The sequence below is a fragment of the Ictidomys tridecemlineatus genome, chromosome 6, assembly GCF_052094955.1.
Source record: "Ictidomys tridecemlineatus isolate mIctTri1 chromosome 6, mIctTri1.hap1, whole genome shotgun sequence".
NCBI classification, from domain to species: domain Eukaryota; kingdom Metazoa; phylum Chordata; class Mammalia; order Rodentia; family Sciuridae; genus Ictidomys; species Ictidomys tridecemlineatus.
This window is the reverse complement of record NC_135482.1, coordinates 56280475-56302209: the sequence shown is the minus strand read 5'-3', so window position 1 is coordinate 56302209 and position 21735 is coordinate 56280475. Positions and strand designations below refer to the sequence as shown.

General features: G+C 54.6%; 3 protein-coding genes across 6 annotated transcripts; 2 read left to right on the top strand and 1 right to left on the bottom strand.

Annotated features, from left to right (window-relative positions):
- The first annotated feature begins 142 nt into the window (after positions 1-142).
- Positions 143-9454, top strand: Nxph4 (neurexophilin 4). Of its 2 annotated transcripts, none has more exons than XM_005335663.4 (2): positions 143-379; positions 7910-9454. In XM_005335663.4, exons 1-2 carry the CDS (start codon positions 323-325, stop codon positions 8774-8776), a joined length of 924 nt encoding a protein of 307 aa, XP_005335720.1. In that variant the 5' UTR covers positions 143-322; the 3' UTR covers positions 8777-9454. The 2 variants fall into 2 exon arrangements, with proteins under 2 accessions (XP_005335720.1, XP_021589193.1); XM_021733518.3 differs by lacking the exon at positions 143-379 and adding an exon at positions 2787-3180.
- Positions 9455-12098: 2644 nt separating this feature from the next.
- Shmt2 (serine hydroxymethyltransferase 2) lies at positions 12099-17135 on the top strand. 2 transcript variants are annotated; one of them, XM_078053281.1, is made up of 11 exons: positions 12099-12250; positions 13303-13500; positions 14229-14429; positions 14713-14794; positions 14944-15066; positions 15187-15331; positions 15645-15805; positions 16015-16114; positions 16199-16354; positions 16436-16543; positions 16669-17135. In XM_078053281.1, exons 3-11 carry the CDS (start codon positions 14401-14403, stop codon positions 16794-16796), a joined length of 1032 nt encoding a protein of 343 aa, XP_077909407.1. In that variant the 5' UTR covers positions 12099-12250; positions 13303-13500; positions 14229-14400; the 3' UTR covers positions 16797-17135. The 2 variants fall into 2 exon arrangements, with proteins under 2 accessions (XP_077909407.1, XP_077909406.1); XM_078053280.1 differs by lacking the exon at positions 12099-12250 and adding an exon at positions 13983-14062.
- A 175-nt stretch (positions 17136-17310) lies between these two features.
- Coxfa4l2 (cytochrome c oxidase hypoxia associated subunit FA4L2) lies at positions 17311-21252 on the bottom strand. 2 transcript variants are annotated; one of them, XM_021733519.3, is made up of 4 exons: positions 19360-21252; positions 18955-19043; positions 18128-18198; positions 17311-18028 (listed from the first exon to the last, which is right to left on the bottom strand). In XM_021733519.3, exons 1-4 carry the CDS (start codon positions 19657-19659, stop codon positions 18009-18011), a joined length of 480 nt encoding a protein of 159 aa, XP_021589194.2. In that variant the 5' UTR covers positions 19660-21252; the 3' UTR covers positions 17311-18008. The 2 variants fall into 2 exon arrangements, with proteins under 2 accessions (XP_021589194.2, XP_005335723.2); XM_005335666.5 differs by having other exon boundaries at positions 18138-18198; positions 19360-21239.
- Between the last annotated feature and the right edge of the window lie 483 nt (positions 21253-21735).

The following is a 21735-nucleotide window of genomic DNA, read 5'->3' as shown; positions in this document are numbered from 1 at the left end:
ACCAGGGGCGTGTCTGGGGCGTGTCGGGGTGAAAGTCACCTTCGGTGCCCCCAGCTGGGCGGGAGGGGGCGCGCGGGGCGCGGCCGGGATTGGAGCGCCGCGGAGCCCCGCCCCCCCGCCCGCCCGAGTCAGACCCAACTTTCTCCCCCGCCCGCGCCCCGCCCCCAGCGCCGCGCTCCGCTCCTCTCGTTCAGTCCGCGGGCCGCGCCGCCCGCTCCCGCCGCTTCGGCAGCCACCCCGCCGCCCAGCAGCCCGGAGCCCCGCGCCCTGTCCGGCTCTCCCTGGGACCCGCCCTGACCGCCCAGCTCCGCCGCCCGGGAAGATGCGACTGCTCGCGGAATGGCTCCTCTTGCTCTTTGGCCCTTGGGTTCTTAGGAAGGTAAGGGCTGCGGGGCTGAGGCGCGAGCGCTGGGGGTCCTCTACGCGAAGGTCCCAGAGTACTAGAGGATCTGTGCGCCCGCCCCGCCCCCAGCTCCGAATGTCCCAACTTTGCGCGGCGTGGGCGAAGCGGACAGACAGACTGCTCGCTTCAGGACTGGCACTCTCCCAGCGCAAGTTGGGTGAGGGTTGGGGCGGGGGGTACGGGTGGAGGCCCTACCCGGATCCGGCTTCAGGCGCGGCGGGGGAGGGGACGAAGCGCGACCCGCGAGTGCGCCAGACAGAGCGGGAGTGCGAGACAGACAGACAAGCCAGCCGGGTGTCAGCCTTGCCGTCTTTCCGCGCCAACCTCGCTCGCCTTTCTCACTGTCTGTAGGTCCTTCCACCCCTCCACCCCCGCCTTCCCATTTCTCTTCTCTACACTTGTCACAATGCCAGGTAGGCGCTGTGTTGGGAGCATACACGGCCCGGGCACACGCTCATACACGGACCCACACGGACACGGCTGAACTTGGCTACAATCTCCCATAGCATTTCCCGCGGAGACACCATCTCCCCTGTATAGCCTCACAGACACACCCCCTTCTCTGACCCGCGATGGGGGCTCTGTCTCAGGGACTCTCTCCTCCCTGCCCCCACGCCTCTCTGCTGCCTCTTTCCCCAAGGTTCCCGGAAAAGGACCCAGAAGCTAAGGGGACTCAGAATCCTGCCTCCCTCTCTACTTTGAAGCTTCATCTCATGTACACAGTGTGCATGTGTGGGTCAACGTGTGGGCTGTATGCCTGCATGTGTCCAGAGAAGCCAGGCTTGGATGTTTAGCCCTGAGGCCCAGGGTGTATGTGTATGCTGAAGTGTCAGGGTAGTGATGTTGGCGTTGCATGGATGAGTGCAAGTGCCTGCTTCACAGTGCAGCCATCTGTGCCCAGGTGTGTGTCCCACAAAGGGGGCCTAGGCCCTTGCCCTCTCCTTCATTAGCCTCCCTAGTCATGGCTTCCCTATTTCCTGCACCTCAACGGGTGACCTACCTGGTTTAGGGGCAAGCAGGTTGCTCTCTAAACCCTCACTACCTAAGCCCAGTCCATATGGAGTCTGGAAAGGGTTCTCCCCCAACATTTGGACTCCCACCTGCCCAGCCCAGTTGCCCTCAGCAACTCCAGCAAAATAGGGGCTCCTCCAGTGAAGCTACCAATAGAGCTCTCTAATTCTCCCAGACCCACCTAGTGACCTTGAGGAACCCCCTCCATGAAAACCGCTTCCACTGGTGGAAGATTCTTTTGGATTTGCTGCCCAACACTAAATCAGAGGTCTACAGAAGGGTGTCTGGCCCACCACCACCCTTGTGTGAAGGCACAGGGTCAAGAGGTGGTAGGGATGACACTGCCCTGCCTCTCATTTCTACCTCCTCCCTTCTCCTCTTCCTTCTCCCCAACAAATAAACTCCCCAGTGGACAGATCTGGTTTAATTTTCTTCACCCCCTGAAGGGGAATGAAACATCTGGTGGAGACTTGAGGGAGAGTGAGAGTGAGGATATGAGCGATGGGATCTATCTATGTGAGAGCTGCAGCTGTGGGGCCTCTGTGTTGAAGTCAGAGGGAGAGAGATATCTGCCATTTAGTCCAGTTTGTGTGAATGTGAGGATCTGTTTTATGCTTGGTGTGTGTGTGTGTGTGTGTGTGTGTGTGTGTACACACTGTGAGTGTGTGAATATGAATAATTGTGATGGACAAATGTGTGCAGAGAAGTGTCTACATGTCTAAATACCTGCCTATGTGCTTATGTGTATTGGTGAATAGAGTGTGTGCACATGTGGAGGCCCCAGGGACTTTGGTGCATTTCATGCTGGGGCACATATGTCATCTGTATATGTATCTGGGGTTTTTGAGTGCATCTGTGTGTTTGTTTTGAGTGCAGTTGAATATAGGTATGGGGTTGTAAGCTGCAGATGTGTTCATATATGTGAATGTGATTTATGTGTGGGTATGCCTTCAGGGATGTCTCAGTGTCAGCACTGGGAGTGGGGAAAGGTGAGGCTGACACTGGATGAGAGGCTCCTGGGGACAGTTTTCACAGTAGCTCTTTGGAAACCCCTAACCATCAAGCACTACCAGCCCTCTTCTTCACTAGTCCTTTCTTCGGGAGTTCTCTGTCTCCTTCCTTCCTGCTCTAGGATCCTGGTCTCTCAGGGTCTGGGACTTCTGGCTTCTACTACTTCTGGCTTCCATTGCCTTACTGCCAGGGCTGCTTCAGGATCTTTCTAATATAGTGTCCGACTCCTTTCCCTCTCTATCTCTGATTCCCCCACTTTTGCCAAAGCAGCTGCCTACTGGGAGAAGCAGCAGGCGATCAATAGTCACTAATCACTAATCACTAATTACTAATTAGCTGGGGGAGGGCAAGGGAGGGGACCTGTGGGACCTTTCAGCTCTATCCTGCCTCAGGGAAGGATTAGGCCCCAAAGCCAGTCTTTCAGAGCTGACTGGCCACAGCCCCTGGTCCAGCCACCACCTCCCATCTCCTTACCCTCCTCTAGCCCCCCCAGCTAATCTCTGGCTGGGCCACTTAGGCACGCACAGCCTGGGCTTGAGCCCAGAGCTGCCGGCAGGGATTTGGGGGTAATCAGGGGTGGCAGCTGTGCTAGGGACACAGGGGAGGGGGCTGCTGTGACAGTTCCCTGGGGCAGAACCTCCTGTGGAAGCCCCACATCCTGAATGGGAGGGGTGCGGCTGGAAGGAGAATTTAGAGGATCATGGGTTGGGATGAGTGAGGAACTAGAGATCCAGGAAGAGATGACTGACAAAGAGGTAAGGTAAGAAGGACAGAAACAAGGCAAAGAGGGGCCACTGGGGTCAAAAATTGTGGAAGGGTAAAATAATTCCTGAAAGCCAACAGCAGGTGAGGGGGGGTCACTCACAGAGGTTAGAGATGGAGTAATTGGCCAGGAGATGGGGAACTTCACATAGAGCCCCTGTAACTCAAGGCAGGCATGCGGGAGGGGAACAAGGTAACAGAGAGGGGTCCTGTCATGGGGGGAGGGATCCTCCCTTGGGTGCAGGGAAGTCGGAGGGCTTCCTTGAGGAGCGAGCTATGGAGCAGGGATGGGGAGCAGGGAGTGCGGCCTTGAGCGTAGGAAATTGGCAAGTCTCCCCCTCTCCCCCGCCTGCCCCTCCTCCACCTCCACCCCGCCCACTCCCCCTCCGGCTCCGGCTTCGGGAAATTACATCCCCGCTCCGCGGCTCCCCCCCACCCCCACTGCGCCCCCGAGCCGGCGCCTTTATAGGCACATTTATTGCAATAATAAAGTGAGGCGCAGGGCGGGGGGTGGGGGGCGGCCGTTCCCGGGGGGACCGCGCCGGCTCTAGGAAGCAGGGAAATAAAATAAAATAAAATAAAATCAAAATTCAGATAACGGTGAGCCTTGCACGGCAGGCCGTGAGCAGGCGGGCAGGCGGGGCTGAGGGGGAAGGGGCGGCCGGCCCAAGGGCAGAGCCCGCCCCACCCGCAGTCCTCCGCCCCAGCTAGCTGTAGTAGGGTCTGGAATAAGGTATCTTTGCCTCCACCCCATCACCCCCACCACCCCCGACCTCTCCCAAAGCCTGATTCTGCCTGGCCTTCTGCCTCTTCCTTTGGCTTCTCTCATACCTGCCCTCAGCTTCTATCTCTGTCCATGTCTCCAGTCACTTTCCTTGCCCTCTATTTCCCATTCCAGTCCTCACTGGCTTCCTCCATTCCCATCTTAGGTCTCTGCATCTACCCTTACCCCTGTTTCTGCTCAACAACCATCCTTCTCCATTTCTGTTCTACCCCTACTCTGTCCCCATTACCATCTCCCCATTCCCAGTCCCATCTCATTCCTGTCTGTCCCCAATGCCCATTCCTCATCTATTATTCCTACCCCATTTTGGCTACCATCCTTTTCTGTACCCTTTCTCCATTCCTCTGATCCACACCCCATCTGCATCCACATCTGATGTGTCTCTGTCCAGTGCCTGTCCACTATTTCTGTTCTCCTCCGCATCCCTGTCCCCATGTCTATCCTTGTTGCATCCTTGTCTCTGAATTCTGTTGCTGTGCCTTCCTAGTCCCCAATGTCATTCCTGTTCCATCTCTGTCTCAGTGCTCACCCCATCCTGTCATGTCTACCCACCTCTTGTCCTAACTCCCTTCTGTATCTGTGATTCCCAGCCAGACTTCACCCCATCCTGATTGTGATGCCCTTGCCTCTTTCTAGGAGCAGGGGCTTAGTATGCTCTTTCTCCCTCCCCACTTCAGGCCTGGATCATTCTTTTCTCATTCACAGGGCACTGTTCCCTCCTCCAGCCAAATCCTGAAAACCTTGACCCGTGCAGAGAAACGACTGGCCCAGGGGAGGTGCACCCTGCAATGCGGCTGGGGGCTGACAGACTGATCCCCTGCCCCAGCAATCTCATCCCAAAAGAGCCCTTTCCCCCAGTGGAGCTTGTTCAGTAGCCAGAGATGCCTTTAACTCCCCTCAGGTGCATGGGCTCATTGCCTTGGGGGCAATGCGCCTCTGGCTTGGCTCCTACCCTCTCGGGCCTGGAGAAGCTTGCTGAAGCACCCCCCCCCAGCTACCACACACCTCCCCACCTCCCCCCCACCATGTGCTGGCAGTGGTGCTAGCCTCTCCCCTCTGCAAATGTCACCGCGCCCAATTAGCTTAATTAAACCAGCTCTGCAGCGAGGGGACCCCACCTCAGACAACACCCTGCTTCTGCCCCTAGTTGAGGAAGGGGAGAAGGGGTCTAAGCAAAGAGGAGCTCCTTTACCACCTAGTTACACACACACACACACACACACACACACACACACACACACACCACTGCTATAGCCTGAAGGACAGAAGACTGCCTCAGTTAAAGACAGAAACGGGGGGGGGGGGGACAGAATCCTGGAAGATAGAAATTAGAGGCAGAGACAAAGTGGAGGAAGAAACAGAAAGAGTGAGAGAAGGGTGGGGAGAGAGAGAGATGAAAAAATAGTAGAAAAGGGAGAGCAAGAGAGGGAGAGAGTGCTGGCGATCAAAGAAGCCAGAGGGAGGATTTTATTTTATTTTATTCCATGTTCCCATTTCTCGGCTCGTTTCCTCACAGACTCTCCAGCGCTCCCTGTCTAACCCCCACCCAAGGTCGCTTTGGCTGCCTCCCCTCAACTCTTCCCTTGTATCTGGGCTGTCTCCAGCCCCTGATGTGTGGGGGGTGCAAGTGTCCAAAGCCCAGGGATTTGCCAGGATCATAGAAGCAAAGACAGCAATTTGTCTGGTATCAGAGGTGGGGGTACCTCTTGGCACCTTTCCTTATCCTGTCCAACCCCATTTCCTCCCCTAGTCCCTGTCTCTGAGGAGTCACTGGACTGAACCACTCCTGGCCAGGTCTGCAGGACATAAAGCATGCTGGGGTGTACTGGGGTGCATTTGGAATCACAGCATGGGGCATTGGGGAGGGGACTTGGTGTCTAGACTTTCCTGGAAAGAGCAGCAGTTGGGTTCAGAGGGTTAAGATTAGGGGTCAGAGTTCAATAATGCACATCTTGACTTTCTCCCTAGAAGCTTGCCCACTCCCTCCTCCAATGCCCTTTCCAGGGCTCAAGCCTACCTCTTGGATTTTGGTCCTTTTCCCCTGGGAAGTCTCTTCTCCCTGCCCCTGTATGCTAAGACTTCTTCCCCCAGCCTTTCTCAACCCCACCCTTCCAGTGTTAGATGCCAGCTCAAGCTTGTCTGTCTGAGTCAATCATTCTTGCTGCCTCCACCCCCCTCACCTGGGCTGGGAGGAGGGTTGCATGGGAGGAAGGAGGAGGGGGGCGATAAATATGTATGACGATCGGGTGGTGGCAGCATTAATAACCTGGGATCGCAGTGCTGCAGGGAAGGGGACCAGGCGGTAGAGATTCTAGCCCTGTAGCTTGGCTCTGCATTCCTGTCCCCTGCGGACACTATTGTGTACACATGGGTGTGTGCAAACAGAGGGGGCACCTACACTGACCAGGCCTCCTTATGTACCCAAAACTCTCAGCCTGCAGGCCAGTATGTCTCCCTTATATACAATTCACATACACACACAAGAAAGAAAGACCATACTTGTCCTGTCACTATGGGTACACCCCCTCTAGAAAGAGCTTTAGACATGGACAGAGGATGATAGGAATTCACACAGGAAAAGTGACAACCTCCATACCACCAAAGATAGGCATATAACAAACCCAGACACACAACACAACCACCACAGAGACTACTACTACAAATTGACACACATAGCCTCACTGGTATCAACACACAGACACACAGCCAATCCAAGCACATATACACAAATCACCACAACTGATGTACATCCACTACAAGCAGGCATAGACACACACAACCTCCTCAGACTGATATACATAGACATACAGACACACAGAATCACCACAGCCACTCCAACCCCCACAGACTGATACATATACAGTCTGTATCAGTTTGACACACCAGAGCAACTCTGGGTAGAAAGACACACACCATTTCAGGCTATCAGGAACACAGCCACCCCAGACCGACACAGACAGTACTGTTCCCCCACCCCCAGGACCTGAACGAAGTCAGGGCCACACCGAACAGCACAGTGGTGGCTAGCACAGGCTGACTGACACACTCTGACACGCTCTCGGTTCCTCTCCCTCCCGCTCTCCCTGCTGGAGCGGCATCTCCATATTTCTTCCTCTCGCTCTCTCCCCTTCTCCTTCACTCTCGGCCACCCCCCCACCACCACCACCCAGATAATTGATGGCCCGGGCCTGGCCCGGACGCTCCCGCCTCTCGATCCATCTTGTACTCGCGCCCGCGCTGTCTCCCAGATCGGCCGCCACCTGAGACACAGAAACGGTGAGCGGGCGGGGGCAGTTCCTCCAGTCCTCTCCCAGCCCAGGGAAGGGCGGTCAGGCGGCCTCCACCACAGCAGGAGCGCTGCGGATTGAGAGGGGAGCCCGAATTGAGAGGGGAGCCCATTTATGCCCCAAGCCTCAACCCACCGCACGGGGACTCTTCTCCATAGCTCAACCGGTTCTCAGCGGCCCTTCCCCGCTGAGCAGTCAGGGCTGAGGCCAGGAATCGAGCTCTAGTCTCCGCAGAAACTGGGAGGTCTTCCCACCTCTTTCTTGATGCTGTTATGTTGAGGTGGTCAAGGCCTCACATGCTCCACTCCAACTCTTCCCTGGCCCATTACTTGGAACCATCCATGGGCCAGGTGAGGAACTTTAGGAGCCCTCCTGGACCCATTCCCTACTCACACCAACACCCACACTGGTTTTGGCATTTGGGTTCATTTTAGAGCTCAGTGGAGAAACACAGGGATTCTCAGGTCATCTCACAGATACTGGAAACTGAGGGCTGCAGATCTATTCCAACATCCACTCCTGAACTACCCGCGGACAACTGCATGTGGTCTCCTTGCGGCTGCAGAAAAGGGCTGCCAGGGTAGGGCTCAGGCAAGGTGGCCAGGGCCCACTCTAGCATCTCTCTCTTCCCTCCTCTTTGTTCCTACACAGGTCGTCAGTGCCCAGATACCAGAGTCGGGAAGGCCGCAGTACCTGGAGCTGCGCCCAGCTACTCCAGGAGGGGGTGCCCCTGGCCAACAGCTCCCGGCGTCCAGGTCTTCTGATGGCCTGGGGCTGGCCGGCGCCTGGAGCTGGGCCTGGCCAGCTAACCACACGGGGGCGCTGACCCAGGCAGGGGTGGCCGGGGCGCTGCCGGCTCAGCGCACTAAGAGGAAGCCGTCCATCAAAGCCGCACGAGCCAAAAAGATCTTCGGCTGGGGGGACTTCTACTTTAGAGTGCATACCCTCAAGTTCTCGCTGCTGGTGACCGGCAAGATCGTGGACCATGTGAATGGTACTTTCAGTGTGTATTTCCGCCACAACTCCTCCAGTCTGGGCAACCTCAGTGTCAGTATTGTGCCACCTTCTAAGCGTGTGGAGTTCGGGGGCGTCTGGCTGCCTGGGCCTGCCTCCCACCCACTACAGTCTACGCTGGCCCTGGAGGGGGTGCTTCCTGGGCTGGGGCCCCCTTTAGGGATGGCGGCAGCTGCGGGACCGGGGCTTGGGGGCACCCTTGGGGGCGCACTGGCAGGTTCACTAGGCAGCGCTCTGGGAGTGCCCGGGGCCAAAGAATCACGCGCTTTCAATTGCCATGTGGAATATGAGAAGACAAACCGCGCTCGGAAGCACCGCCCGTGCCTGTACGACCCGTCGCAGGTGTGCTTCACTGAGCACACGCAGAGCCAGGCCGCCTGGCTCTGTGCCAAGCCCTTCAAAGTCATCTGTATCTTCGTCTCCTTCCTCAGCTTTGACTACAAACTGGTGCAGAAGGTATGCCCAGACTATAACTTCCAAAGCGAACACCCTTACTTTGGATAGTGCCCCTGGCCCGGCCCTGAGCATCCCGCCAAATCCCATCCTCTGTAAGTGGGACTCCTCCCGATATCCCTCCGCTCCCGTGGTCTGCTCCACTCCTGCTGCGGAGTGGGGCGGAAGGGGACAGCCCTCATCAGCCAGTGTTTCCCTTGTCCTTGTGGGGAGTGCCCATGAGGCTGTAACTCCCTCAGATACACCCTAATGTGGAGAGAGAAGGGCGCAGCCCTAGAATGGGCGGGGTTTGGAGGTGGTATACCAGGGTCCTCTTAGTCCACACTGGATCCCCTTTTTGCTTCTGGCGCTGGGCTGGGCACTCCCTTTGCGCGTAGCTTTAATAACAGCTTTAATAACACCTGGCCTGGCACCCTTATCCCACCCAGACATTCTGGCCCCCAAGCGCTTGTTCTCCTGTGCCCCTGGTAAAGACTAAAGGTCTATTTACCCCCTGGCCTATCCTTATCCCTCTCTGCCTGCCGTTTGCCTGTCCCTTTTTCCTCCCAACCTCGCAGAAGCAGAACTCCTAAGCAGGGGCGCTCAGCCCGGCCCCTGCCCTCTGCTTGCTTCCCTCTTGTCAGTGCAGTCCAGTTCCACCTGCCCTCTCTGGCTGCTTCCTCTCGGCGATATTTTTTTTTCTATGCCATAACAGACGGGAAAGGGAACAAAATAAAGTGAAATCCAATACGTGTCTGTGTGAGACCTTTGTAGGGAAGAGGGAGACAGATGTGGATTTCTGTCTGATAGAGACTTGGCCAGGGCCTCCTCCATCGTGGCTGATGGAGAAACTGAGGCAAAGGTGACAGAGCTAGCACCTTGGAGGTCATCCAAGACTGGATCACAGAGAAATGTATCAGACCCTTGGAGTAAGAACTCTCCCTGGGGTGGGGATTCCCCTCTCTGCAGAGGGCAAAACGAAGCTGTTGCAGATAGAATGAGTGTTAGACCTGAGTGGGAACTACCAACGCACTATTTGGGATGACTTGAAAAAGAGGGAGATTCAGGGACAGAATAGGCAGAGCGCTAACAACCTGCTAAGCTCCGCGGGGCTTGGAGGAGGAGGTAGCTTGGAAGGGAGGGGGAACAGTGTTTGCGGCATCTGGAGTCATCGATCTTCCTTTTCCTTCCTAATTTCGTGGGCGCTGAGTTTGCAGACGGACGAAGAAGGGAGGGAGCGTTGGGATGACGAGATGGGGGAAGGGATGAGCGCGGGTTTGGAGGGCGGGGCCTCGTCGCTGCTGCTAGCCGCCAGCAAACACAGCCCCTTTCAGCCAGCTGCCCACCCTCTCCACCCGCGCCTTCAGCTCCCTCCTGCAGCCTCTGCTGCTAATTTTATCCGCCCCCAACCCTGGCCCGGGCGCTAATTGGCTGCGGCTTCATTAGCAGTTCTCAGCTCAGCAGCCCCCCTCCCCTTGGGACCCCCGTGACTGGGGTAAGAAGGGGTGCAGACAAGCTGAGGCACAGAGGAACAACTCCTCTTCATCCTGCTTTCTTTCTGAGAAGTGCGGGGTCAAGATGCCCACAGGCAGAGATCAGTGTTCACCAAGGGATTGCCCACTGGCTCTGGCCTGACAATGACTCCCCAACATGCCTGAGAGTGAAAAGTTGGTGAGCAGAAAGTATATATCAGATGGATGAATGGATAAATAATGGGATCAAGTGAAAGAAGGAAGATGGAGAGAGGTTCTGGGTTAGAGATTGGAGGAAGAAGAGCAAAGAAGTCTCTTTACACAAGGCTTATTGCTGAGAACACCTGGAAAAGCTGAGAGCCAGAGTGGGAAGGAAGTTAGATCTAGGGAGGGACTCTGAGGCCTGATATGAAAGACATGTATGAATGGAATCAGCAAGTTAGCCCATCTAGGCCTCAATCTCCCCAACTGTAAAGACATAATAAATAAAAAAGTCACATTGCACCTGTTGAATTTTGTCATCTGTTCATTTCTTGATGTCCCAGTAGTCAGTGAGCTCTTCTGGTATCTCAGGGCAATGGCATGCTGGCATGAAGTAGAAGGTCAATATGTGTATTGAATTAATTTATGTGTAATGGTGCTGTGTAATGCAATGGTTTTTTAAAACTAATGCTTATCAGAATCATTGAGAAGAGGTTTGGATGTGTCTTTGAAATTCATTTAGAGCACCCTTTCCCCCCAGTCATTTGGAAACTTTTGTTGAAGATATCAATTAGGGCTGGGGTTGTAGCTCAGTGGTAGAGCACTTGCCTAGCACGTGTGAGCATGTGAGCACTGGGTTCCATCCTCAGCACCACATAAAAATAAAAGAAATAAAGCTATTGGTCTATCTACAACTAAAAAATATTATTGAAAAAAAAAAGGTATCAGGGGCTGGGGATGTGGCTCAAGCGGTAGCGCTCTCGCCTGGCATTCGAGCTGCCTGGGTTCGATCCTCAGCACCACATACAAAGATGTTGTGTCCGCCAAAAGCTAAAAAAAAAAAAAGAAAAAAAAAGATATCAATGAGTACCTTACTCAGGGGTTTTATCCAGATACAGTAAGACTAAAAGGAAGTTCTCTAGCCAAGCACAGTGGCCAACCCTGTACCTGTAATACCAGCTACTCAGGTGACTGAAGCAGGAGGATCGCAAGTTTGAAACCAGCCTAGTCAATTTAGGGAGACCCCCATCTCAGAATAAAATTTTAAAAGGGCTGGGGATGTGGTTCAGTGGCAGAGCCTCCTGAGTTCAAGCTTCAGTACCATTAAATAAATAAATAAATAAATAAATAAGACTCACTGAGTTCAGGATATCAAGTGGACAGGTTACAAAATGGAATAACTGCAACAGGAGGGGACACCTCATTCTTCTTTAAGCTGTCTGAGGAGGAGAAAACAGCCTTGGAGGAGGAAGCAGTTTTGTGACTCAGAGGAATAGGAGGAAGACAATCCATGGAAGCTCATGTTCACATACGAAGTCTCATTTCATCCCCACCGCATGATATTTTATTATGACTTTAGAAATGAAGAAACTGAGGTACAGCAAGCTAATTTGCTACTACCTGGAGTTGAAACTTGAACTCAAGTGTCCCATCCTTTCAAACCACAGCGATTTCCACAGCACTACCCTATCTTGTATGGGAGTCTCTGGATTTCCCAGAGAGCCTAAGAATACTCAATATTCAGTAGATATCCAATAAACGTTTGTCTTAACAATTGACAGGAAAAAGAAATCCCGGATATCTTCAGGATAGTTAGAATATGTAGCAGTCCAGTATTCTTTTAATCAAGGTTCTTTAGGGCTACAGATGTGGAATGAAGCGGAAGAAAACTACAATTCCCAAAAGGCCACAAAGGTGGCACCATTGCGCACGCGTGTTCCCTCCCTTGCCGGGCTTCTCGGGTCGTTCTCGCGCATGCGCTCTCGGAACGGTGTTTTCCAACCTTTTGCTACTCTCCGACCAGAGTTGGTGGCTGTACCTCCTGCGACGTGGAGTTGCGATGCTGCCCTTTTCTTTCCTCCGGGTGGCTCGGGTAAGAACGGGGTTCCGGAGACTGGATAACCAGTGATTAGCCCTACTTCCTACCTTTGTCCACTCACAAACTCTCGAATTCTCCTTGCTTTTACACTGCACGTGTTCTTGGGCCTCAGCGGATGTGTAACTAGGGAATCCCTGAAACTCCTGGGCGCTCGTGGGGTGAACTGGGTTCTCTCTTCGTTCTGGCGGTCAGATGCCCCAGGGCCTCGTGACCGCCCATTTAACGTGGCAATTAGGGGAGAGGACTGCGCCGGCTGCTAAACAGACACTGTGCTGGCTAACGAGTGGGTTCTCGTCTTCGACCCGCAACCCGAGCCTTTCCCGCCAGCTCTTGAACCATGCAGATGACGCAACCAAGCCCCACAGCTTTCATCAGGCTGGGGTCCTGTGGCAGTGTGGGCTGGAAGGAAGTGTAAAGCGGGGGGGGGGGGGGGGGGGGGAGGGGGAGGGGTACGACGGTGACATGGGGACAGGATATGGGTTGGGCCTCCCTGCGGATCCACCCCTTCCCCATACATCCTTCCACCCCCCAATACCTCTTTCCCAGGGACTGCTTCAGGTCTGCCCTCCCACCTCCTTTGCTCTGGAAACCACCTTTAGAGCCTGTGGCCTTAACCCCTGTCAGTTTGGTCTCTTCTCCTGACTGGGGTATCAGTTTGTGGAGGCCCTGAAGAAAGGCCCCTTTGTTCCTATGGGTGGGGAGGTTCTGGAATCTCTGGCTCGCTCCTGAATTTGGGAGACAGGGGCTTCTGGAGAATAAGCTTTGCCCTGTGGCTTTGCAGAGTGGCTCATGGGTTGAGGTGGAGAGAGAGTCTGAGGTGAGGTGAGTGGAACGAATCAGAATTACCCCTCTGGACATTGATCTCAACCTTGGATCTAGAACTGGCTTTTAAAAGTGGAGATGGGGGTGGAAAGAACTGGAACAGTCTGGCTGGACAACTGGCTGCCTGGTACAGAGCCAGAGGGCTGTATAAGCATGGCTGGGGGTGTTTGGGAGACTATTTGTCTCCACAATTTTTATTTGACCATAGCTTTTCCTGCCCCTAGCCTCGGCAGAGATGTGACCAACTGGTCAGGATGGCTACTCGAGCTCAGCACAGCAAGGTGGCCCAGACTCAGACTGGAGAAGCAACCACAGGTTGGACAGGCCAGGAGAGTCTGTCAGACAGTGACCCTGAGATGTGGGAACTACTACAGAAGGAGAAGGACAGGCAGTGTCGTGGCCTGGAGCTCATTGCCTCAGAGGTGGGAGCTGGGGAGACAGGGTAAGGGGGTGGGTATAGGTAATAACAAGCTATCTTGCCAATATTCAAATTTCCTTGTCAGACTCAGGGCCTTTCTGCTGGGCTTTATTTCCCTCTCTTTATTCTCCTCTGAAGCAAAAGCAAGGCCAGTTTATGGATTTTTGGGCATTAGGAAGTTTCCAGCACCTTCCAGAGTCCCTACAGCTTCAACTATTCCCTCTCTGCCTCCCAAGAGGAAAGAGGAGCCTGGAAACACAAATTTGAGTGGACAGGTGACCTTACTGGGAACAACATCATGGCAGCAGAGTTTCTGAGAATGCTCCTTCTGGCCCTGCCCCATGCTTGGCAAAGAACCCAGAATTAACAGCTTTTTGTACAGCCTGACTCTCCCCCCTGCAGCCTGCAGGCTCTGGCAGGGCGGGGCTATGGGGGTCCAGGGGAAGGGACTCAATACCTTCTGACATTGCCCCCCCATCACCCCAGAACTTCTGCAGCCGAGCTGCGCTGGAGGCCCTGGGGTCCTGTCTGAACAACAAGTACTCGGAGGGTTATCCTGGCAAGAGGTGAGGGCTAGGCACCAGAGGGCTGGAGGGCAACATCAGGGATGGTGCTCCCAGTGGTGGAACCTTCCTGTACCCTCCAGTATTTATGGAGCAGTGGCCTTCCCAGTCCTTTGCTGCTGGTCTAGAGTCCTTTCTCTGTGCCCTTATGTACCTCTCTTCATGGCAGATATTATGGGGGAGCAGAGGTAGTGGATCAAATTGAGCGGCTGTGCCAGCGCCGGGCCTTGGAAGCCTTTGACCTGGATCCTGCTCAGTGGGGAGTCAATGTCCAGCCCTACTCAGGGTCCCCAGCCAATCTGGCTGCCTACACCGCCCTTCTGCAGCCGCATGACCGACTCATGGGGTTGGACCTGCCTGATGGGGGCCAGTGAGTATGGATGGGGCAGATGCTGGGCTGTAGACAGTACTAATGTGGCAAAGGAGTTATTGCATACCCACTGTGTTCCATATGTATGAGACATACCTCTCCCTGTCCTGCATGTTACAGTGGATGAGGAAGATAAGATCGCAGTCACATCAGTGTCCACCACAGAGTGGACAGAGAAATGAGATGCAGCAAGCTCGGGACAGACATTGAAGATGGGTAGGAAGGGAGTGAGGAAGTTGAGTTTTTACACTCTGAGACCTCCTTATTTCATCTCACTTCCTAGTCTCACCCATGGCTACATGTCCGACGTCAAGCGGATCTCTGCCACATCTATCTTCTTTGAGTCTATGCCCTATAAACTCAATGTGAGTGCTCTAGGGTGTAGGAGGTAGTTGCCCAGGCCCTGGTTCTGCTGGGCAGTGGGAGGGGCTAGAGCTCTGGGCAGCCCTCAGGGTTAAGGAGGGACAAGCACTATTGCCATCTCAGGCCTTTAGCTGTTTATCTGTCTGTCCAGCCCCAAACCGGACTCATTGACTATGACCAGTTGGCAATGACTGCTCGACTTTTCCGACCACGGCTCATCATAGCTGGTACCAGTGCCTATGCTCGCCTCATTGACTATGCCCGCATGAGAGAGGTTGGTGGGGGGCTGGAGTACTGGCACTGTCTCAGGGTTTGGTGGAGAGATTGGGGGATAGCATTGGGTATGCCTGTTTGGGCCTTCCCCAGGCTGAGGCTTATCTCTGTATCTGTCCAGGTGTGTGATGAAGTCAAGGCACACCTGTTGGCAGACATGGCCCACATCAGTGGCCTGGTGGCTGCCAAGGTGATCCCCTCACCTTTCAAGCATGCGGACATTGTCACCACCACCACTCACAAGACTCTTCGAGGGGCCAGGTCAGGTTCCCTGAGATCATGCCTTGCCTTTTCCTGCCATCACACCCTGCTCTAGGCTGGATCTGAGAATTCATTCCTACCTATACCCCGGAAGACTTCCGTTTAGTCTGTGATGGTTCTCCTTTTCTTGTTTTTGATGGCCATTCCTTGGCAGGGGATTTGTGAGTGGGAGTGAGGGGCTGATTCCCTCCACCACTGGAATCCACTGTATAAAGAGAGGCCTCGACAGCCCAAGCCAGCCAACTTCCTCTGATCTCCTCAATCCTTATCTTTTATTTTTAGCTTAGATTCTAACCACTCACCTTCTACACAGGTCAGGACTCATCTTCTATCGGAAAGGGGTACAGTCTGTGGACCCCAAGACTGGCAGGGAGATACCTTACACATTTGAGGACCGAATCAACTTTGCTGTGTTCCCATCCTTGCAGGGCGGCCCACACAATCATGCCATTGCTGCAGTAGCAGTGGCCCTAAAACAGGTTGGGGAGCCTGCCCTATGGGGGTGGGGGGGACATTGGTCCCAAGACGTAAATGCTTCTGATAACTAAAGTTGAAGCTGATGGAAGGGAACTGCCAGGACGGGAGGTATCAAAGCTGGGGTCCTGGAGCCATGCTATGTGAAGAGGCAGAAGAAGTAGGACTTGGGTCCAGGGGCCTGGAGTCACAGGTGCTACCGTCTCATTCCCAGGCTTGTACCCCCATGTTCCGGGAGTACTCCCTACAGGTTTTGAAGAATGCTCGGGCCATGGCTGATGCCCTGCTAGAGCGAGGCTACTCACTGGTGTCTGGTGAGCCAGGGGCCTGGGTGAGGGCTTTTATAGCCTCAAGCAGGTGCACCAGACTCACCACTCCCTGATTATTAACTCCCTCAGGTGGCACTGACAACCACCTGGTGCTGGTAGATCTGCGGCCAAAAGGCCTGGATGGGGCTCGGGCTGAGCGGGTGCTAGAGCTTGTGTCCATCACTGCCAACAAGAACACATGTCCTGGAGACCGAAGTGCCATCACCCCCGGGGGCCTGCGGCTTGGTGAGATCTGGGTCTCAGGGAGGGAAGGACACCCACAACAGGTGACCTTAGCTATACTAATCCTCTTTCCTGCCTCTCCAGGGGCCCCAGCCTTGACTTCTCGGCAGTTCCGTGAGGATGACTTCCGGAGAGTTGTGGACTTCATTGATGAAGGAGTCAACATCGGTTTGAAGGTGAAGAGCAAGACTGGTAAGCAGACAAAAGAAAGAACCCCCTAGCCAGCCTCTTTACCTCACTGTACTCCCTCCCCCAGCTGATCTCACTGCCTTCTATACAATGCTAACCTTTTTTTTTTTTTCCCCTCACCACTCTAGCCAAGCTCCAGGATTTCAAATCCTTCCTGCTCAAGGACCCAGAAACAAGCCAGCACCTGGCCAACCTCAGGCAAAGGGTGGAGCAATTTGCCAGGGCCTTCCCTATGCCTGGTTTTGATGAACGCTGAAAACACCTGGGAATCAAGGCCCACAGACTGGAAATTACTACCCCTGTCCCCCGCCTGCCTCACCTGGGCCAGTGGAAGGCATACTATTACTTACCATTCTGTTTTTTGGTGGAGGAGGTATAGTCTCCTTGCCAGAATTTGTAGCTGAGGTTTCTTTTTTGTAACTAGATTTAGAAGGAGCCCCACTCTACCTCCAGCTTTCTGCCCTAATCCTCTGCCATTATCAGTATTATATAGACTCTTGCTCTTTCTTGAGGTGGGAGAGTTACCCAGCTGAGCCAGAGGAAGGGGTGGGTGGCACACTTCCTTTTTTTTAATCTAATAAAATGCTCACCTGCCCAGGAGTTTCTATTACTGTGGGAGGGGTCCCCTGGGCCAGCAGATGATTTGACTCCTTCAAAGTGTGTTCCTCCCTTCCCTACCACCACCACCACCACAAGGCCCCAGGAGGCTGCAACCTCCTCTGTGTCTCTGATCAGAGCCGACACCAGACGTGATTAGCAGGCGCAGCAAATTCAATTTGTTAAATGAAATTGTATTTTGCCCATGGCTGCTTCTGTTTGATCCCCTGGGACAGAAGGGAGCAAGGGAAGGGAGGGGAGAGGAGCAGTGGGAAGCTGCTGGGGGAAGGCCAGGTGCGTACAGGGAGGGGGTGCTATTGGTGTGGGAGGCAGCAGGCTTGGGCAAGGGAGGAGCATGTAACATGGCATGGGTGCCCCAGCCTAAGTAGGCTGGGCATAGGCGACGAGCCCAGTCGAGCCTGAGCAGCACCGCCCCTAGGCAGGCACTCAGAGCCTGGTTAACATGGGGCCTGCCACGTCTCTTGGCACTCAGGTCCCTGCTTGCTGTTGGCTCACGTAGGCCACGCTTAACACGTAGCTTGCACCACACCCTGCAAGTACAGGGTAGGAGAGCAGAGGGGCTGGCTTGGGTCCTTTGGGTTGGACCCAGCTGCTGCTTGCCGCCCTGACTCCCCTCCCCCATGTGGGACTCAATCCAAGGGTCAGAGGCACTTCCGCTGATGGGAGTGAGGGAGGATGGTGGGGGTTGGAGTTGTTCTCTGCGTGGGAACCCAGCCTGTATAAGCAGGAACTTGACAGAATGGCCAGACTGATGCCCCAGGGAATGGAAGAAATGAGTGTGTGGTTTACATGGAACTCATGAGCCCAGTCTGTTTAGAAGTCTGGCCGGTCCTTCTTCAGCTTCTTATAGTCAGTGGAAACCGCAAGGAACTAAGAGGAGAGGGAAAGGAGAGTTGTCCTGATAGACCCATTTTGCCCCATAAGGGAAGCACTAGGAGATGAGTGATGGGCAAGCAGCCCTAGAGTCACCTGGAAGTACCTTGTATTGGTCATTGGGGCTCAAACGGTTCCAGGGTTCTGGGTTGTTCTTCCGGTCCCAGCTAGGGAAGAGAGGGGAGTGTTAGAGTCTCTAATCTGGGACTGGGTTCCAGCTAGGGCTCTGACCCCATCCTAGAACCCCCTCTGTGTCTCCTACCTTGGGGTCCCATTTCCTAGAGACTGATGGGAAGGAGCATGTTAGTGGGTGCTGACAAGTGAGACAAAAAGCTTGTCACCATTGTCAGAGTGAGGCTTGGTGACAAGATAACCCAGTCCAGGGACTCCCTACCCCTTGCTTCCTGCTACTCTAGGTTAACCTCTCAGAGCAGAGTCTTGGGAATTGGGCAGATATCAAGGGGCAGGGGTCTCAGTCCTTGAATTTGGACAGTGCAGTGGGTAGGTGCATCTTTTTCTTATGAAAGCAATCAATCTTTGCTGCTTCCCAGCAGGGTGTTAAATCTTAGCACCTCCCCAGCTCCACTGACACCCCCAGTAGCTCACCCAGCCATACCCCCAGTCTACCTGCAAGGACACAGAGGTACCCAAAAGCCCGCAGTGACGGCAGAGCAGCGTTGCCATGGCAACAGGGCCTTGGAGCCACACAGGTTCAGCTGGCTCCAAACTAGCAAGTCTAGCAGTCAGGTGGGATAGAAGGAAGACAGGGGTCTCCCAAGTCAGGGTTCCAGCCCCAAGATACCAGATGCCTTAGGATTCTTGCTAGGGCTACCGATTCTCATTGTTCCAGAAAGGTCCAAGCCTTCCCACTCTACCTTGCCACACCCAGGACCCTTGCTTGCAGTCCCAAGCTCAGCCTTTACCATACGTCCGGGCTGCGTAGGGCCAGTCTCAGTAAGTAGAGTGCAGCGCTGCCCATGCCCAGGCCAATGAAACCGATCATTGGGATGAGCTGCAAAGAAAACATAGGGCACTTTCAGGGTCAACCCCCTCCTCATAGTTCCCATTAACTTTACAAGTTAAATTTTTCTGTCTGCCAAACCACCCAAGGTCTGGTTCTGTGGTCTTCCTTACCCCTCAGCCAAACTGACTGAGGTAATTTCCAGGCATGGAGGTATATTGCAGGGATAGATTGAGGAGGGGTGTCTCCAAGGGAAGATTTGGAGCACTGGGGGAACTGGGCAGGAGGCAGGGTTCTGGAGGACTTTCGGGGTAGGACAGCATGAGAGTTAGGAGTTAGAATCCCAAATTCTGAGGACTGAACTCACCCCCGGATGTCTTTTGATCTGCCGGTAGAAGCGGGCCCCTAGACTGGTTCCTGCCATAGCGCCTTTCCAGTGCCTGGTGCTCTTCTGTGGCTCTTTATTTCTTCTCCTGGGGTCCGCCCCCCACCAGGGAGGGGTCAGCCTAGCCCAGCCCGCTGGCGTTTTCCGACACCAAACCCCACCCAGCTCGCTTAAGCCCGGCAATCCCAAAGCAGACATGGGAATTGTTGGGAAGTCAGAAAGTATCTGCTCCCCAACTCTCTCCTCTATGTGCCTGCACCCTGGCCCATGGGACACTATCATACTTGGGGCTTTAGGTCTCTCAGAGAGGGGCCCCACAGGCACCAAGAGACTGACTGAAGGGTGATACAAAAGTGGGACAAACTGACAGACCTGCAACAAGCACGTGTGAAGTATTCACAGGTGGGACCAGAGGGACAAGGGACCAGTGAGGGCATCTGCAGAGCTTTCCTGACACCCCTCACCCCTAGAGCCACCCAGGAGCTACCAGTTACTGATGATCCTGGTTCTGCCCTATATCAGAGTAGTGGGAGAAGGAGGGGGATGGATGGCCTCACTAGAGTTGCCCAGCCCCTCTTGTGAGCAGTTTCTCCAGGTTGTGGTTGCCCTGGAATAATACTTGGAGGCTGGATAAGTCAGGTGTATCTGAGTCAGGATAGAAGGTCAGTTGTGGCAGTTTGGGAGTCTGAGAGACTTGACTGCCTTGGCAACCTGGGGTAGAAGTGAAGGTGGAGCCCCACTACCACCACCAAAGAGGCTATCCTCCACCTCTGTCTCTGGCTGTAGGACAAGAAGAGAATGGAGTGAGGAAGCCAGCAAAGATAGAAAAGATGAAGTAGGAAAAAGAAAAAGGCACAGAGACAGAACTGCAGAGATTGCCTCTTATTCAGCCAATTCAGGTGTATGCTATGCTGCCAGGATGGAAAGGCTCCAACCCCCGTTTTTTGGGGATTTGGAAGTGTTGGGGAAGCAGGAGTCCGCTTCATCCGCTTTTTCCCACTCCCACGCTAACCTCAACCATCAGCTCCCGCCTCTGCGGCTGGGATCTTGCCGAGGTCTCCCACTTCTTTTCTCTGGTACCCGCCCTATGGCTGCACGGGCAGGGGCGAGCTGTGTACCCGTCGCTGGGCCCCTCAGGGGTACTGAAAAGGAGAAGGCTGTTCCTGAAGACCCCCTCCCTTTATCTCACACTGATACCTCCCCCGCCCTGGGCTGACAAGCGCAGCTGTAATTAGGCTGCGGGGTCCGGGGCTCTCCGCCTCCCTCCGGCGGATAATGAGATAAAGTGTCAGAGACATGGCGAGAACAAAGAGACAGAGACTCGCTGCGATGTGTGTGTTGAGGGTGCTGACGGGAATGTCAGAGCCTCCAGCAGCGCAGAACCCTCCCTGAGCGCCCGCACCTCCAGGGCTGGGCCAGGGAGGAGGTGTCCTGTCACACCGAGCCCCTCAGCCCGCTGGTCTCTGGGGCTAAAAATCTCGGAGCTCTAGCTAGAGTGGCTGCCCAGCTGGGCTGCACATCTGGCATTCTGAGGCACAGCTGAGGAGTCAGAACACCAGGAGGGATCCTTGGCTCTTGCCCGGGCTCCTTTGCTCTGAGGCCCTCATTTTCCTCCCTGCGCCGTTTCTTCTGAGTTCTGGTGACACAGACCTTCGGTCCCGCTTCTTTGCTGCACCTGCTACTGTTTATCCTACCTTGGGCTTCAGCCGGCTTTCTGACCCTCCAATATTGGCTTTCCTTGACTCCTTGGCTTTTTACCTGCTTGTGGTCCTAGTTTCTGTGAGCCTATTCTTTTTTGGTTCACATCCCTGGACCATGATCTCTGGGGCTGAGCTGGAACACAGAACTTCTGGGTTTTCTTCCCCCACCTTCCTCCCTCTTTCTCTCCCTACCCGCCCCCTTTCCTGCACTTTCTCACCACAATGACTCTGGAAGGCTGCGCTGGCCCACCAAGGTGATGGACCGCCAGAGACATTAGCCATGAGTTAGGCGCGTCCTGGGGTCAGGTCCGGACCAGAGTGAACACTAAATTCCACTAGGACCCAAATCTTCTAGCTGGCAGCGCAACGCGTCAAACACAGTTAGGCTCGCGGGGGCTACCCTGTTCCCGGGATGGTGGTCGCGAGCGCCCCCTGGAGGAGGAGCGGCTCCCAAACTCCGGGGAGAGGCCTTCGGCTCTCAGGTTAGGAAGTGCTGGCCCTTAACATGCCCAGTTTTCGGGCAGGTAAGTCTAAGCCTGCGAACGTATAGGTTCACTCCCCACGGGTCACTCCCGCTACGCCCGCCACGAAGACAGTAGGTCCCTCAGCCTTCACTCTTCTGGTGTGAGGTGGGGCCACAGACCGCAGAAGGGTCTTG